Genomic DNA, 15,802 nt, shown 5'->3' with positions numbered 1-15,802 from the left:
GAGAAAGTCTTCTCTGATGCTGTAAGGGACGGTGTTCTACCTGGTGTTCTACCTGGCGCCGTACTGGCCGCCACAAATGGCAGTGGGAGCTTTCATTTTGCCCACGGATTTGGGAACAATGAGATCAATAATATTGGGAAACCCTTACGACAAAGCCCATTATGGCACTTGCGTCTATGACAAAGCTCATGACGTCCCATCGCCGCCCTTCAATCGGTTGAGCGTCAACTTGCCCATCGTGACCAGGACATCTCACCTATGATTCCTAATTTGGCTACCCACGAGATTCTGACAAGTTGGGATACAACAGGCCGATATACCACCGATAAAAGGAAAAATGCCATCACTCTTCGTTTTCTTCTTGCTCACAGCAGTGGTGCTGGTTATGACAAGAGTAATCCAGGGCTGGCAATGGTAACAAAGTCTCAAGGTCGAGAGATCAATGTTGGCGCTACGGTCAACGAGAGATTTGACTACCCTCTGTTATTCGAACCGGGTACCGGCTGGATGTACGGGACGGGTATGGATTGGGTCGGTCAATTGGTGGAATGTCTCACCGGACAAGACATGGAGAGCTATATGCAGGAGTATATTTGGAATCCTCTGGAGATCCAGAAAATCACTTTCTGGCCATCTCGACATATCGATATAAACGCTGAATGCATGCAAATGACAGTGCGGGACGCAACATCGAGACATGTTGTTTCTCTACAGAAGCCTTTCCTGGCCGAAGGGGTAAGCGAATGCTTTGGTGGTCAAGGCGCATATGCCGCGATGAAGGATTTTCTGAAGATTCTCCGTTCAATTTTAGCAGATGATGGAAAGCTCTTGGCCAAGGAAACTACAGCCATGATTTTCCAGCCCCAGCTCGGTGGTTGGCGCGTATGCGGCATTACGAAAGAAAGCAACACGAAATATTGGCTTCTTCAATCAAGGGTACAAGAGCTTGAAAACGATCTTTTCCTTCTCAGGCTCGCTTACAATGATAGCCCAACTGATTACCTGAAAGAATCACTGAACCAGTACGGCATTATACCAGACCAGCCTGAAGAGAATTCTGGGTCTAACACGCCAAGCCCGGGGTAGCATTTATACCTGGAGAGAACTAAAGTTGCTCAGAAATTCTCATTGACGAACCAAAACCAGCAGGCTATTCTTCTGTTCTTCCCTACAGCATGTACTGTATGACTCAAGTTTTGGTCCTAGTATATTTTCAGTGAAGTTTTGAGCACAATGCCGTGTTTGGCTGGTAGTTTTGCTCTCGGTGAAGATACTCTTCTTATTTCCTGTGAAAGAGAACATAGGAAGCGGGAGTGGGATGGGAACATTGATACCCACCTGGCCCACCTCAACATTTTTTGGAACCAAGATGCCGCTGAGTCTGACCGCGTGAAAATAGCAGCTCCATTCCCGTACTCATTGTCATTCAGAAGCCTCACAGCTTCATCGCGCGTTTCAACAGACAGGCAAACTAGCACCAGTCCAAATCTCTTTTCTTTGCAGCATTTCATCTTCGTGTTGACGTTCGTAAACACTCTGGGCGCAACCTGTTTATGGAAATATACCGAGAATCGTTAATGCAATCCCTTTCAAGTACCAAAGAGGATTTCTTACAAAATTCCCACTTGGATATTTCTCAGTAAGGTAGCCCTTCCATCCAAGGAGATCGTTGCGCCTTCCTGCGATGCGCTTGCGATCAGAGATTCGATCCTTGTCTTACTCTCAGGACTGATTACCGGGCCAACATCAGAGTCTTTTTCAAAACCAGTGGACACAACCAGACTACGAGCTTTCTCGATAAGCTCCGGTATCCAGGAGTCAATTTCTCCGACTGTGACAAGCACACTAAGAGCCATACAGCGCTGGCCAGCTGCTCCGAATGCTGCACCAGCAATTGCGTTCAATGAAAAATCTTTATCAGCATCTGGAAGGAGAACAGCATGATTCTTAGCACCCAGGTTCGCTTGAACACGTTTCCCGTTCGCTGAACCCCGAGAGTAAATGTATTTTCCAGCGCGGTTACTACCCCCGAAGCTGATTGCCCGGATTGCTGGCTCATCCAAAATGAAGTTGACCGTTGCAGCAGGGCCATGAACGATATTCAGCACTCCTTTGGAGAATTCTGCCTCTCTAGTAAGCTCTGCTAGGATCATAGCAGCGCGGGGTCGCACTCGGAAGGCTTCAAGATGAGACAATTGCCTGTCACAGTTGCGATAGAGATGCACCACAATGGGATCATGGCATGGAAATTTAACGGACAGATGGCTTCTACAACTCCAAGAGGTCCACGATAGCTCCGCGTTTCCATATCTTTGGAAACTTCGAGAACATCACCCATGAACAGGGTAGTAATCCCACAAGCCGTCTCAGCCACCTGCAGGCCACGGAGAACGTCGTCTTTTAACGTCCTTAAAAGTTTTGCCTTGTTCCAAGGTAATGGATACAGCAAGGCGATCCCAATTGGCACGGATCAGGTGTACAAAATTGAAAAGGATCTGCTGTCTCGCTATGATGCTTGTTGCCCGCCATATTGGGAAGGCACTTTTGGTTGAAGCAACTGCAGCGCGTAATTCCTCATCTGTGTTCTGTGGTACCCGTGTGACAAGATTGTTCGTGGCAGGATCGCGTACCGAAAACTATTCGATGGCTTTGGAGGCGGCAAACTCGTTGTCAATGAAATTTGCCGTGTCACAAGGGTCAACGATTGCCTCGTGTGTCATCTGCATGATGGACTGATGAGAGAAGGTCGATGTGCTAGAACTCATGATGTTGATTGGGGCATAAAAATGAACGAAGTGGCACTGGACTTTTATAAAATGCCTTGGTGGTTTCATACTTAGCTAGTTCCTGTTGCTTCCGATCTTCGGATCGGGTGTTGCGGAACCCACGATAGGAGCATGCGGAAAGAGCGGGCTGCTGGGGAAGTTTGGGGAAGTGGGTTTGACTCCAACCTCGCCTGAATATACCCCATATCTACCCAGTGGGACTGGTCCAAGAGTATTTGGATAGCTGATAAGCATCAAGGCACGCAGGCTATTGCGGCTAGTCAACAAATTCAGTGACGTCCTATCTTCTGAATCAGTGTTTAGTATAGTGCGGGGAAATGGAGTGTATAGCAACAATAGAATATGGCGTATTATGAACATCCAACCGAGGCCTGGATTTACCTTTTCATCTTGCGGAGAGTCTGTATAATCGTGTGGTGTGATCATTTCATTGCCTTCTTATTATTGCGCCGACTTTACAGTATCTCTATTAGGTGATAATCCAACCATGATTAATTCAAGTGACCTTCAAGGTGTCTATCCATGGACCGCATCTCCTCTCATTGTATCCGCCCCTATGGCCCAGATTGCCATGCCGAAGCTAGCAGTCGCAGTCTCCAAAGCAGGGGGCCTAGGATTCATTGCTGCTGGATACCATAGTGACCACTTAGAGGACTTGCTAGAAGAAGCAAAGGACCAACTTTTCGACGATGAAGAGACTACTCAAGCTGAGAGAAATCCTCCCCAGCCAGTGTTTTTGCCAGTTGGAGTGGGTTTCATCACCTGGAGTGCATCTTTAGTGGATGCCTTGCCCGCTTTCCAGAAATACTGGCCTTGTGCGGTTTGGCTGTTTGCTCCGCCACATGGATTTCAAGATCTCGTCCCGTGGGCAACCCAAATAAGACATATCACATCCCACAAGACACAAATCTGGGTCCAGGTTGGCACTGTGGCGGATGCTATCGAAGTGACCAGAGTTGTGAAGCCAGATGTCATTGTGGCCCAGGGTTCGGACGCGGGAGGACACTCCCTCGCCCGTGGGGCTAGCATTGTTTCGCTGGTACCTGAAATTTGCGACAGAATCCATGAGATTTGGACACCTACACAAGGTCAGATCAGTGTGATGGCTGCTGGTGGGATCAGTGACGGACGAGGTGTTGCTGCTGCAATCAATCTCGGAGCGCAGGGATGTGTCATGGGAACTCGATTTCTTGCCAGCCCTGAGTCGATGATCGCGACTGGGTATCAAAAAGAAGTCCTGCGGGCCTTTGATGGTGGTCTTAGCACCATTCGGACGAAGATCTATGACAGTGTACGAGACATCAATGGATGGCCTGATCGATACGATGGCCGAGGTGTAATCAATCAGACATATGTGGATGCCTGTGATGGGCTATGCGATGTCAAGAATAGGGAACTCTATCGTGAGTCCTTGAACAAAGGGGATGATGGCTACGGCCCCGAAGGGAGGCTTTGCACATACGCCGGGACCGCGGTTGGGCTTGTGAAGAGAGTGATGTCGGCGGGCCGCATCGTTACCTCCACGCGCGAGGAAGCTAACAGACTCCTATACCGTGTTCGCCACGCTACTAAATTGTGAAATAATGTATTAATGAAATGGTATTTTCTTCTGTTATTGGAGCCAAGTCGACACTTTTCTACTCGTGTTTCTTGCGTTTCAAAGCAACACTATGTAACATGATGTGGAACTACTTGCCCTTGCACGCTATTGCCTGAATCATTTGTATACTGATCTAGATTCGCAAAATAATGGACCAAGCAATGAGTAGTGTGGTTATTCTTGAGTTGTTAGCTTGGATTCGACATATGATATGATAAGATTTGTATCTAACCGCCTGATGAAGAACAGAGAATGGAGGACTGGGATCAGTGCCAATGGAAACAATGAAATCAGATCTGACTTTCTTTTCAAGGGTGTCTCTTTCATACGCACCTGACATTATAACGAGTATTGACTGATATTCAATTGACCAATTCATGCTATATAAATGCGAGCAATACACACTACTATCATTTTCCAATACATTGCCATTTTACTGGGATTCGGGTAGTATTTTGCAGAGCTCACCCGAAGCATCCCGAAAGCATCGGCATCGCACTTCACAACTAATTCTACTCGTTGATCTTGTCAATGATAACTATTTGAGCAACTATCAGGTCTCCCCAGCGGATTGTGACATGAGAGGAACTGAAGATATATTAAATAATGCCTCCCTAAGGACGTGCTGTCTCTTCGACGGATACCGAGGTATAGTCGTTCATCTCGCCTTCTGATTGGCTCAACAACCGGCAGTTTGAAAGTTGGCCGGTTCCATCAGAAAATGTGTCATCCTCACTTCAACGGTTTGCATTAGCCGTCTCATTGCTTAGTTCTTCATCGACTGCTCTTCGAGCTAAAGATATATTGGACTACAAGAATCGGAAGTGTGCTTGAAGTACACCTTGTTCGATGCACCGATCAGAAATCCGACGTCACGATGTACCGGTGGGGACGAGATCACAAAAAAGGCCAATTGCGTTAGTAATCCAGTGCTATCCTATCATATCTAAAATACCGCTAATACCGTACCCAGATGTTATCGATGTCATTCCCAAAAAGTGAAATGCTCGGGTGAAAAGCCATGTTCAAGATGCCGGAGAACCGGTTATGCGACTCAATGTCGATATGCAACCCGCGATCGGAAGATCCGGGTTGATGAAAGGTACCGTACAATATTCCAAGACCAAGTACATACTTCCAAATTTAGAATATATTTAAAACTAACTTGAGAGCCGAAGCTATCTTGAGCAGCTCATCAAAGACAGTGAGGAGCTGCATGACCAGCGGACAGGTTTCAGCCAAGGACCCTCAACTCCTCATCCTGAGCAACCTTCAAATACTGCACCAGCACAGCCTGAGAATGTTGAGTCTATAATCCATGATCACGCTGTTGGAGAAAGCCCTTGGTTCCAGTCTCTTGGCAGTTCGGCTCTTCCTTTGTATATCAGCGAGGCGGCATGTACGGCATTCGCTACTCGTCTATGTCAGTCCTTGAGAATCACAGATTCGCCCGTACTTCACCTTCCCAGGTGGCGTTATACCGATGAAGATACTCTGGGGTCTCTATTTCAAACGGATGTGCAATGGCCGAGCCTAATCTATGCCAAACTCCTTGTTAAGACTGCTCTTGGTCATATCAATCCAGCTTTCCACTTGGTTTTGAGGAAAGAGACCTTGGATGTCCTTCACAGTCTCTATCAAAGAAAGGACTTTGACGACCCTGGTCTTAAATGCAAATACTTTGCTCTATTCGGCCTTGGTCAGGTCTTTTCTTCCGCTTATGATATTACCAACACCTCTGTTCTGCCAGGATCCGCATTCTTTGCTCGGGCAATGAGCCTACTGCAAATCATTCCGGAAAGGCCCAGTATGAATCATATTGAAAGTATTCTCCTTCTTGTACGCATTTTCTTTCATCCTCTTTTCTTTTTATATTGAAGCTGATCATGATAAAGGCATACTTTTGTCAATTCCTCAACCGATTTCACTCTGCGTATCTTCTGGTCGGCAATGCCCTTCGCCTCAGCCTCAGCCTCGGTTTGAATTACAACGTACCGCAAAGTCAGACTTTACATCAAGTGCAAAGAGAGCACCGCGTTCGAGTATGGTGGACCATCTATATGTTTGATCGATTTTGGGGATCAAAGGCAGGATTCCCCGTTCAAATACATGATGACGATGTTCATGTTGACCCTCCTTCAAATCTGCTCTCGGAAACCTATCCTGAACATTTTGCGGATAGCGCATATCAAATCGCAACTGTGGATTTGGCAAGAATCATTGGCAATACGACCAGAGAGATATACAGTCGAAAGAAGTCAACAGAAAGTTTTCTCCAACGTGAGCATAAACTACTTATCCAACTCAAGCAATGGGTCCAAACGCTTCCAGAGAATTTGAGGCTCCAGGCCGACAAGCCCAATTCGAAGTATACCGTTTTTCTGCATCTTCAATTCAGTTATGTGTGTCGTTTCATCCAACCCCTCGCTGCTGTCTAATACTAATCAGTACCAGTGTGTCATACTAGCGATTCGGCCTGTCTTACTCAATCTGCTCATCTGTCATATCAAAGACAAATCCTATCTCTCAAATGAAGGGGTAACCCCAATTGTCGGAGCTTTGAGCGAAGCTTGCATTCACGCTGCACGGTATTGCTTAAAATTATGCGTTGAAGAATGGACAAGTGGATCAATAGCATTGTTTGGCTATGCCTTCCCAGCTTATCTTTTCTCTTCGGCTTTAGTCCTGGCAATATCGAGCCTTCTACCCGTGGGAGATCCCAATGATATCACATCCGTCGATATCGCAACGGAGATTCTGCGTGTCTTGAGCTCTTCCAATAGTCTTGCCGCTAAAGACCTCTATGAGCACCTCCAGCGAGTTCGACTTTGCTTGAATCGCCATATATCCAATCCGTCGTCTACTCAAATGGTTCAGGAATATGAGCCTCTTATTCCTGATCCAACAGTAAGACTGCCTCTTGAGGACCAATCACCCGGATACGGCCCGACTCTCGAACATAGAGAATTTCCCGTGACAGAGGTTCCAGATTCCCTGAGCCCTTACCTATCTACCGAGATGACTCTACATAATCCTTTAATGCAAGATTTCCTTGCTCAATCCACTAATGATGTGGGATCTTTGGACGCCCCGGAGATTCCGAATGATTTCGATGCAGCATTTCTATGGCCAGGGTCTATGTGTACTGAATAGTTGAATAGTTCCAAATTTCCAAAAATTGCCTTCGTTTGATTATTTTTGGCGGTGCCGCCCTTCGGGATATTCGGCGAGACCAGCCGGTATTCCTAAACTATGCCGATTCGGGAGCGGAAGCAACCCGTTTACAATCGCAATCGGTATTTTTCAAGTTGGCCGTAGCGAAAGCCGAGTTGGATCCACTGGAAAGGGTCCTAAGCAGCGGCTAATAAATAATGTCAACCGCTTCAGAATGATTCACTATTTACCAGGAGAGTTCAAATCTCAACAAAATGAAGTCTCAATATACTTATTCGTTTTTTCGGGTCTCCAAGACAGAAAACGTCAATGAAGCTGCCCAAAAATATCGGGATCTCCGACTCCGTGCACTGAGAACATCGCCTGGTTCTTTTGCATCTACATACGAAACGGAAGCTGCCTTTTCAGAAAATGAATGGATTGATCGCCTTACACGACCTGGTAGTGAAATCTTCATCTGTGCCGCAACCCCACTGGACGATAAAGGTACGGGCCATGATCCTGTCGAATGGATTGGACAAGTTACTCTTCGAGGCCCAATGTCCGAGGCTGACTTCGCATTGCCTGCTGAATCTGGCCAATCGAAGCAAGATCCGGACGCAGGGGAAGAATGTTGGCAAATGTTAAGTCTATTCACACTTCCAGAGCATCGTGGGAATGGACTTGGTGCGAAGTTATGCCAGGAAGCGGTTGATTACTTGCGAACTTGGCGATCCTCGCCTCAACAAGTACATCTTCGGCTGATGGTTAAGCCTGAAAATCATATCACTGTGAATTTATATAAACGTCTGGGCTTCTCTGTCATTGGCAAATGCACGCTTGCCGAAGCTCTCAGGGCAGCTGGAGATGGACACCTTCTACCAAAAGACACCAGCACTGCGAAATACTCTGAGCGATCGGGGCTTATCATGGCTTTCTACATGTCCCGGGCTTGAATGTGCGTTCTGCGATAGATCGGAGATTAATTCTATAGATAGACTTCATTAAATGTACATACAAATCGCTTGTTCCGACATTGCTATCTTTCCACAAGAATTTGGCAAATGAAAGCTCAAGTCCACATCTAGACCATCATGGTCTACTCGGAACTCATTCTCATAGATCAGCACCCTCTCCATCCGGAAACATAACCAACATCACTTCTTTACTTGCCTTGAGCCATGCTCGGTGGGAAAAAGCCCGCAAAATAGTCAAGCTTGCCAAGAGGCACGCCCTCCTTCCGCAAAATGCCGTAAGCAATGTTGAGATGGAAGTAAATGTTGGGCAAGGCTATGCGATGGGCGTATATAGCATTACTCAATTCAATTTTTGCGGTAGGTCCAACTTGAGTAAGCTCCTCCTTGTCGGCATTTGCATTGACGACATCCTTATCTGCTTCTTTGAGTGACTTCAGCATGGTATCGATACGCTCATAGAATTCAGCGAAGGTCAATGGATTGCCTTCGAACTTCCTTGGCTCGCGGCCGGTCACTTTAGCCAGAATATACTCAGAAAATTGAGTTGCTAGGCGAATTTGGTCGGTCAATGGATACATGTCCTCGTGCAGACGAGCTGCGGGAAAAGCGCTAGAGTTTGGGCTTTCTTCGGCTTTGTGAAGGATATGAGAAAAAGTTTCAAGAATGCCTTGAAGCACCACGATGGTGCCATCGTAGAAAGTGTGAGACATGATGAGGAATGAAGAGTTATGTGTACGGTCAAAAAGTGAATTTGCCAAGGTGAGAAAGGGTTTAAGTAGTGACTGTCGTCAGGCCTCCCATGTCGATTTTATGAGTCTTACATGTTGGGGGCGATACGCTAGACCCGAACTGGACATCCTGTGATTCATGGATGTCTCAACAATAAACAATAGCACATTTTGAGTATATCTTATTTCAAAGAAAGACTGCTTTTTCTTTACTTTTCATGTATGCAGTACCCTGAAATCGTAGGGACAACTCATCTTTTCAATCTCGGATTCGGTTCATAGTGAAATGCTAGTTCCGCTAAATATAAACACCATGCCAATATTACAGTGTGCTAGACTAGCAAGAATAGGAAATGGGTGGGTCGAAATGTAAGAATCAAGATGAATTACAATGGTATTGTGAATGAATATAAGGCATACCCAGCTTTTGTTTGTTAGCTTTTCACTTCAAATTATGAGGAAATTGAAGTATAACATCTACATAAATCAATCAACTCCAATGTAACCCTACGGAGGAAGTGTGGGGCAAGGGATAAACTTGAATTCGTTCAGACATTCACGGGAATGGTTTCTCCGCTGGGATTTTACTCAATGCATAACTACAGATTCAAGTTAAATTAGTATAGTCCCCTCCAAGGTTCAGGGATCAGCCAACATTATTTAAATAGGCCGTCTTCCATGGCAGATATTACTAGTATAGGATTTTTCAATTTCAACCACGACATGCAGTGGATTGGATATCGGGAACACCCATAATCAACTAATTATACATCATGAAATTGCGAACAGCTTTTATTCCTCTGCTTGTAGCTTTGGGAGCTAGCGCTCAAGAGGATGCCCTTGGCTTGAATGGCGCGTATACATCGTTGTCAACCGCCAATTTTGATATCAAATTAGTGAAAGACTCGCAAATCCTCGCCTCGTTGAAACCATCTGGTGAGGATTTTGACTTTCTGCCTTTTGATTTCATTTCATACAGAGCGGGGAATAAACAGTACCACAATGGTGATATAACCTACCGCTACCGGAAAGCTGGAGCGGGTCAGTGGCTTTCGGTTGATTCATCAAGCGCAAGAAACGATGTCAAAGTTATCGATTCAAAGGAACTTGGTAGCGCGGACCTTGAACCAACATTACCGAGCAATTCGCCCCTTCGGATTATTCGAACATGGTCAGACATCGATGGCGACTTGGGGCTATCTTTCAAATTAACGAACAATGGGAATGATAGTCTTGAGATTGGGAGTCTAGGATTCCCGACAGAATTCAATAGTATTTTCACCAATCGTACAGCGGAGGAAATGTCTGCCAAATGCTCGTTGGCCGATCCATTTATAGGTTTGGATGCCGGATATATTCAAGTCACACCCACATCGGGCACAGGCGCTGCTTTGATCGTTACTCCTCTTGTCAACACAAGCACGCCCCTCGAAGCATGGAGAAATTTGGATGAAGCCAGCACAGATCCGTTATACTATGGTAGTCAAACCTTCGAAGGTTTCTACGAATGGCAAACCCACACCAAAGCATATGCCGAAGATGAATGGGCAAATGTGACACCTTGGAATGAGCCAAGCTCTCGAGTTCTCAAAGCTGGCGAGTCAGTTACTTATGGTCTTCGATTTTCCCTCGTCAAAGATGGTATTCGAGGTATACAACAGGCAGTACGATCAACGGATACACCTTTGACGATCGGAGTTCCTGGATACGTTGTGCCTGCAGACCTTACTGCTCAGCTTTATGTCTTTTATGGAGATACTAGTATCTCAAAGATCGAGTCGGATGACGATGCGTTCAAGATTAATCGTGACCAGAAGAATATGCTTACACTCACACCGACTGGAGCTGTTTGGGGCCGAACGAAAGTAACAATCACATACGAAGATGGCAAAGTTCAAACTGTGCATTATTTCATCACAGAATCAGCGCCAGATGTCATCAGCAAACTAGGCGCGTTTTCAACAACATCCATGTGGTACAACGATACAGAAGACCCCTTCAATCGCGCTCCATCTGTAGTGACATGGGATCACTCCAGCGGCGCACAAGTTCTTCAAGAACCCCGAGTATGGATATCAGGTCTAAGCGATGAAGGTGGTGTGATATATCTAGCCACGGCAATGAAACAGTCAGGACTCGCAGATGCCACCGAGATAAGTAAACTAGAACAATTCGCCAGCGAAGTCCTGTCAAAGAGGATTCAAAATCCGGATTTCACAGTTCGAAAGAGCATTTTCTTCTACGAGCCCGAAAAGGTCCCAGACTTCCAATACGACCAGTCCATTAATTGGGGTAATTGGTGGTCATGGAATAAGGAAGCATCGTATGCCACGGATCGTGCTTATGATTATATCCATGTTATCGGGGCATACTGGGCACTTTATCGCGCGGGGAGAGACGATAACTCTCTTTTAAAGGTTCATACATGGCAATGGTATCTCGGCATGGCTTATAACACCACGATTACTTGCTTCGAAACTGATTCAAACGGGGAGGGCGTCATTGGATATTCGCGCTTGGGCTTAATGGGCGAGACTGTTGTTGGAGAACTTCTTGACGATCTTCATCGCGAGGATTGGACTGATGAAGCAGATGCCGTAGAAGCTGCGATGAGGATTCGGGCTGAGGCTTGGGACTCCCAAGCCGAGCCTTTTGGTAGTGAAATGGCTTGGGACTCTACAGGTCAGGAAGGTATCTATTACTGGAGCAAGTAAGTTTTCGATGAAAATGGCATTGCCGCGGAAAGAAAAAAGGTTTAACAATTGTTGAATCAAGCTATTTTGGTCTGGATCGAACAGCCACGAAGACTATCAACAGTATCTTAGGCTTCATGCCAACCGTGTCGCACTGGGGATGGAATGGAAATGCTCGAAGATACTGGGACTTCATGTGGGTTTCCTTTTCGAGTCTCGTACAGTTGATAAATGTGCTAATGGATTTATTCAAGCTACGGCGGTAAACTACAACGCATCGAGCGAATGATCCACCATTACGGATCAGGCCTCAATGCACTCCCTCTACTCTCTCAATTCCGCCAAACCCCCCAAGACACATATCTCCTTCGAGCTGGCTATGGCGGTATTACCGGACCCCTAAGCAATATCCGTCAAGATGGCTCGATGTATAATGGCTTTCACTCGTTTCCAGACACCCTTCGCGGAGATGACTACTCTGGAGATTACGGTCCAAATTTCTTGGGCCTTATACTTGGATCGGCTTCCTATACTGTCGAAGACCCCGATGTCGGACTTGTGACTTATGGAGGAAACATGGCGGTCAGCGGTAATACTGTCACAGTGCACCCTCGAGATACTGTGCGACGACGAGTGTACATCGCTTCAATGGGTATTTATGTGAGCATTAGTGCTGGTCAGATCGACAGGTACTCCTTTGACAAATCTGATGCCACCTCTCTGCGCCTGCATATTGCGCCCGGTCCTGCTAAAGCAAGTGATATCATTGTCTGGGTCGAGAGTCCCGGAACGGATGCCACTTATGCAGTAATCAAAGGGGATGAAAAGGTGCGGGGAGGATGGAAAGTGAAGCTTGGTTCTGAGGAGGTAGAAGTCGTCGTGTCCAAGCAGTAACCCACGGAGCACGAGTATCACTGCGTCATTCTGATATTCCTTGTCCGCCCTTTTCAAACATTGGAATATCTAGTTTTTTAGGACTTCATCCGGTCTCATTGAATGCGTTCCAGCTTGTAGTTTCTGACGTATTCTCTATATCACCAATCCTATTGAAACTCTTGGCTATTAGATGTCCACGTCGGGATACTTGAGTGGGCAAATATAACGATATATTCATAATAGGAAATTCCGTATTGGAAGTAGATAAAATCCTATACACATAATGATCAATTAACGTCATATAGACGTTGACGTGAGATAAAATCCTCTAGAAATACCAGGAAAATCTGGGGTAGCGCGCGGATGAGATGCCGTCCAGTCAGATCCACGCCACGCCGTAATTAGTGGAGAACCATGACCATTCTCCAGACCCGATAGCGTGGGCGAGCTCTAGTATGATACAGAGATGACGGGTTTGTTCTTTGTATATTCTGGTGTTCGATATGTCCACATCGAGCTCTGTTCATCAGACTGTAAAAGGTAAGTTCCTGAATTTGATGGCCTGAACGCAAGGGGACACAAGGGCACGGAGTGTACAGTACTGTACTCTTTAGTCGACGATCGGCCATTCACACTTGCAAACTGTACGATCATCGCCGTTGTCCACTGATAATTAGACGATTTTCACGATGCGTCAGCTCAGAGAAGTTTCGAGGGTCTTCTGGTCGGTACTATGGAGACTCACGATGCGGTGCACACAAAAACAGGACTGGAAGCCCCTGCATGGTAACTGATCGACAAAGACTTGCCACCACACCATTGAGGACCCATCATCTCAATAACGAATGAGAATTACAATCTTTCGTGGTACTGCTGTCGTTGCTCTTTCGGTAATCTGGGGTCCCATAATCTCCTTTTTTTTTTGTTGTTGTTCTCCAGGTAGCTGAGATCGTCGAGATCTTCCGAGAATCGGCGATGTTCAATGTACCTTTAGGAGACCATGTGATGACCGACGGGGTCTGAGTCACGAGGGTAGATTCGAGGAGGATAGGATGGGCATGAATTTAAGGGGGTTTACAGGAGGTCTATGTTAATACAAATTTAGGTTCTATGTACTGTACGGACTATCAATTTTAGGGATGGTTTTATCAGAAGTAAGAATGAAATTATAATTGGCCAGCCAACTTTTTTGATGTTAATTAGTTTGATATAGGACAGTAGCTATATACAGGAATTTGGTTTTGATCAGGTCTATGGTGTCGTAATTTGGTCGTAAGGTCATTAAGTCATTAGATCGGACGAGAGGCGAGGTGATGCGAAGGGGAGCCTGGTAAACAAGTAATGGTGGCGTGCTGAGGTAGCCCCAACATTGATCATGATAGGTCCAGCCTATGCACAAGGGCTGACGGCAACGCAGCAATAATCGTTGTTGGCATCGATACAATCCCGGCCCTCGATCACGATTGTCTTGTCCGCATCGACATCTTTTGATGACTTCTCGGCACGAGCTTCCATAACACGGATAACGGTGTTCTGAATAGGGTCTTCTTGTTCTTCGGCGGGACTATTGTCTGACTCGTCCTCGTCGTCGGTTTCTTCGAACTCGAAAGAGCTGATTCGGGACTTCATGTCGTTCTCAGTCCATTCAACGGAACCACAATGCAGGCGGAAGTGTGCAACACAGCGACGAAGATTGGGGTCAGGAGCGGTGGCTTCACGAGTCAATTTCTCTTTGGAAATGACCGTGAGTTTGTATGGAAGAGCACTTCGGTTGGCCATTGGGGGCCAGCGTTTGTTGGCGTTCTTTTGGAAAAGAGGAACTGCACGAGCAGGAGACGGCGACTTTGGTTCGACGCCGATGGCAGTGGTCATTTGGACCGATTTATAGGATTAAGATAGTATGAGGAGGTATATGTTTGTAAAGAGAATTTTATGCTTGACAATTGAAGCAAATTCGACTTGAAATGCAAGTGTCGATATGGTAGTGATATCACTAACGTGTGGAGAGAAATGGAATTTGCGAAAGGGAGGAAAATAATATCGTGAGATTGGAAAAAAAAAATTGGTGACCACCCAGACTTATACGGACGGATCTGCATCGTGGGGAATGCAAGCGCCCAAGCCAGAACTCCCCTCCACTTGGCTTAGAGTCTGCCGTGTCACCAGGTCTCCCAAGTTCGGTTCTAGACTCAGCCAACTTCCTAAGCCAACGCAGCAAAGGGTTCGAATTCCTCAGCACTGACCAAGGTGGCGCCTGGCTTCGGCGGTTTCTTCGACCATGCTGGATTCCTCGGGGAATGCTTCCATGAATTATGATTACAATGATGTCAAAGTTGAGTATTAAGGTCTACACAATTCCCTCCAGGTTTTTTCAAGTCAAATTCTCCTTCCAGAAAAAATTGGTGGTTTTTTTTTGATATATATCAAGATGAATGTGTGGCCGGCTACTCGGCCCCTTGGCTTTTGGAGAGGCAAAGACCAAGTGGAGTCAACCAGGATCAGTTGATGCTTCGAAATTTTTTCGGTGGAGATCTCTCGCTGTAGCTTATCTTCCTTCTTCTGCCTTATTCCACCGCCTAAAAGAAATAGAACTGTCGCACGGGGTAACTCACGATCTCCACGGATTACCGTGTCAGGAAATCCGAACCACCTCATCTTTGGCATCGTCGCATCCGGAGACGCTCATTTTGACGATCGTGAAATCCGTTTTCGATGAACGGATTCTGCAACTATATCAACTTCATATCATTTCCTGAATTTTCTTTACCCTAATTCTTCACTAAAAAGCTTTCGAAAACCTGCAGTGACTCAGCAACTCAAGAGGCAGGATTGCCGAGCTTCTAGTTCCACTTCATCATTATTAAGATCCTTCAGCATTCCCCTTTTGTCGCGCTTCCTAAAGCTTTTGGGGTTTCTATAATCGCCGCGAGCAGTTCAATTACAGATCCGTGTATCATTTCATTACTTTCGTTAAGTTATGTCGTACATT

At 46.1% G+C, this 15,802-nt stretch overlaps 9 protein-coding genes across 9 annotated transcripts; 6 read left to right on the top strand and 3 right to left on the bottom strand.

Moving 5' to 3' along the window:
• Positions 1-258: 258 nt before the first annotated feature.
• N7469_006833 (uncharacterized protein) lies at positions 259-1,086 on the top strand (the record flags this gene model as incomplete). Its single annotated transcript, XM_056645751.1, has 1 exon — positions 259-1,086. The coding sequence occupies one exon, from the start codon at positions 259-261 to the stop codon at positions 1,084-1,086; it is 828 nt and encodes a 275-aa protein (XP_056499192.1).
• A 524-nt stretch (positions 1,087-1,610) lies between these two features.
• On the bottom strand, positions 1,611-2,153 carry N7469_006832 (Methylmalonate-semialdehyde dehydrogenase; the record flags this gene model as incomplete). The annotated part of the gene is made up of 1 exon (XM_056645750.1): positions 1,611-2,153. The coding sequence occupies one exon, from the start codon at positions 2,151-2,153 to the stop codon at positions 1,611-1,613; it is 543 nt and encodes a 180-aa protein (XP_056499191.1).
• Positions 2,154-2,511: 358 nt separating this feature from the next.
• On the top strand, positions 2,512-2,736 carry N7469_006831 (uncharacterized protein; the record flags this gene model as incomplete). The annotated part of the gene is made up of 1 exon (XM_056645749.1): positions 2,512-2,736. One exon carries the CDS (start codon positions 2,512-2,514, stop codon positions 2,734-2,736), a length of 225 nt encoding a protein of 74 aa, XP_056499190.1.
• Positions 2,737-3,273: 537 nt separating this feature from the next.
• N7469_006830 (nitronate monooxygenase) lies at positions 3,274-4,365 on the top strand (the record flags this gene model as incomplete). The annotated part of the gene is made up of 1 exon (XM_056645748.1): positions 3,274-4,365. The coding sequence occupies one exon, from the start codon at positions 3,274-3,276 to the stop codon at positions 4,363-4,365; it is 1,092 nt and encodes a 363-aa protein (XP_056499189.1).
• Positions 4,366-5,263: 898 nt separating this feature from the next.
• On the top strand, positions 5,264-7,539 carry N7469_006829 (Zn(II)2Cys6 transcription factor; the record flags this gene model as incomplete). The annotated part of the gene is made up of 5 exons (XM_056645747.1): positions 5,264-5,271; positions 5,360-5,513; positions 5,557-6,225; positions 6,282-6,788; positions 6,841-7,539. The coding sequence occupies 5 exons, from the start codon at positions 5,264-5,266 to the stop codon at positions 7,537-7,539; spliced, it is 2,037 nt and encodes a 678-aa protein (XP_056499188.1).
• A 275-nt stretch (positions 7,540-7,814) lies between these two features.
• On the top strand, positions 7,815-8,495 carry N7469_006828 (GNAT family N-acetyltransferase; the record flags this gene model as incomplete). Its single annotated transcript, XM_056645746.1, has 1 exon — positions 7,815-8,495. The coding sequence occupies one exon, from the start codon at positions 7,815-7,817 to the stop codon at positions 8,493-8,495; it is 681 nt and encodes a 226-aa protein (XP_056499187.1).
• A 209-nt stretch (positions 8,496-8,704) lies between these two features.
• Positions 8,705-9,226, bottom strand: N7469_006827 (DUF1993 domain-containing protein; the record flags this gene model as incomplete). The annotated part of the gene is made up of 1 exon (XM_056645745.1): positions 8,705-9,226. The coding sequence occupies one exon, from the start codon at positions 9,224-9,226 to the stop codon at positions 8,705-8,707; it is 522 nt and encodes a 173-aa protein (XP_056499186.1).
• Positions 9,227-10,017: 791 nt separating this feature from the next.
• N7469_006826 (uncharacterized protein) lies at positions 10,018-12,831 on the top strand (the record flags this gene model as incomplete). The annotated part of the gene is made up of 3 exons (XM_056645744.1): positions 10,018-11,954; positions 12,020-12,133; positions 12,192-12,831. The coding sequence occupies 3 exons, from the start codon at positions 10,018-10,020 to the stop codon at positions 12,829-12,831; spliced, it is 2,691 nt and encodes an 896-aa protein (XP_056499185.1).
• Positions 12,832-14,202: 1,371 nt separating this feature from the next.
• Positions 14,203-14,685, bottom strand: N7469_006825 (uncharacterized protein; the record flags this gene model as incomplete). The annotated part of the gene is made up of 1 exon (XM_056645743.1): positions 14,203-14,685. The coding sequence occupies one exon, from the start codon at positions 14,683-14,685 to the stop codon at positions 14,203-14,205; it is 483 nt and encodes a 160-aa protein (XP_056499184.1).
• Between the last annotated feature and the right edge of the window lie 1,117 nt (positions 14,686-15,802).

The sequence above is a fragment of the Penicillium citrinum genome (genome assembly GCF_028827155.1).
Source record: "Penicillium citrinum strain IBT 23319 chromosome Unknown utg000006l:1.0-3011923.0:1.0-3012962.0, whole genome shotgun sequence".
Classification (NCBI taxonomy): domain Eukaryota; kingdom Fungi; phylum Ascomycota; class Eurotiomycetes; order Eurotiales; family Aspergillaceae; genus Penicillium; species Penicillium citrinum.
This window is presented reverse-complemented; position numbering and strand designations above follow the sequence as displayed.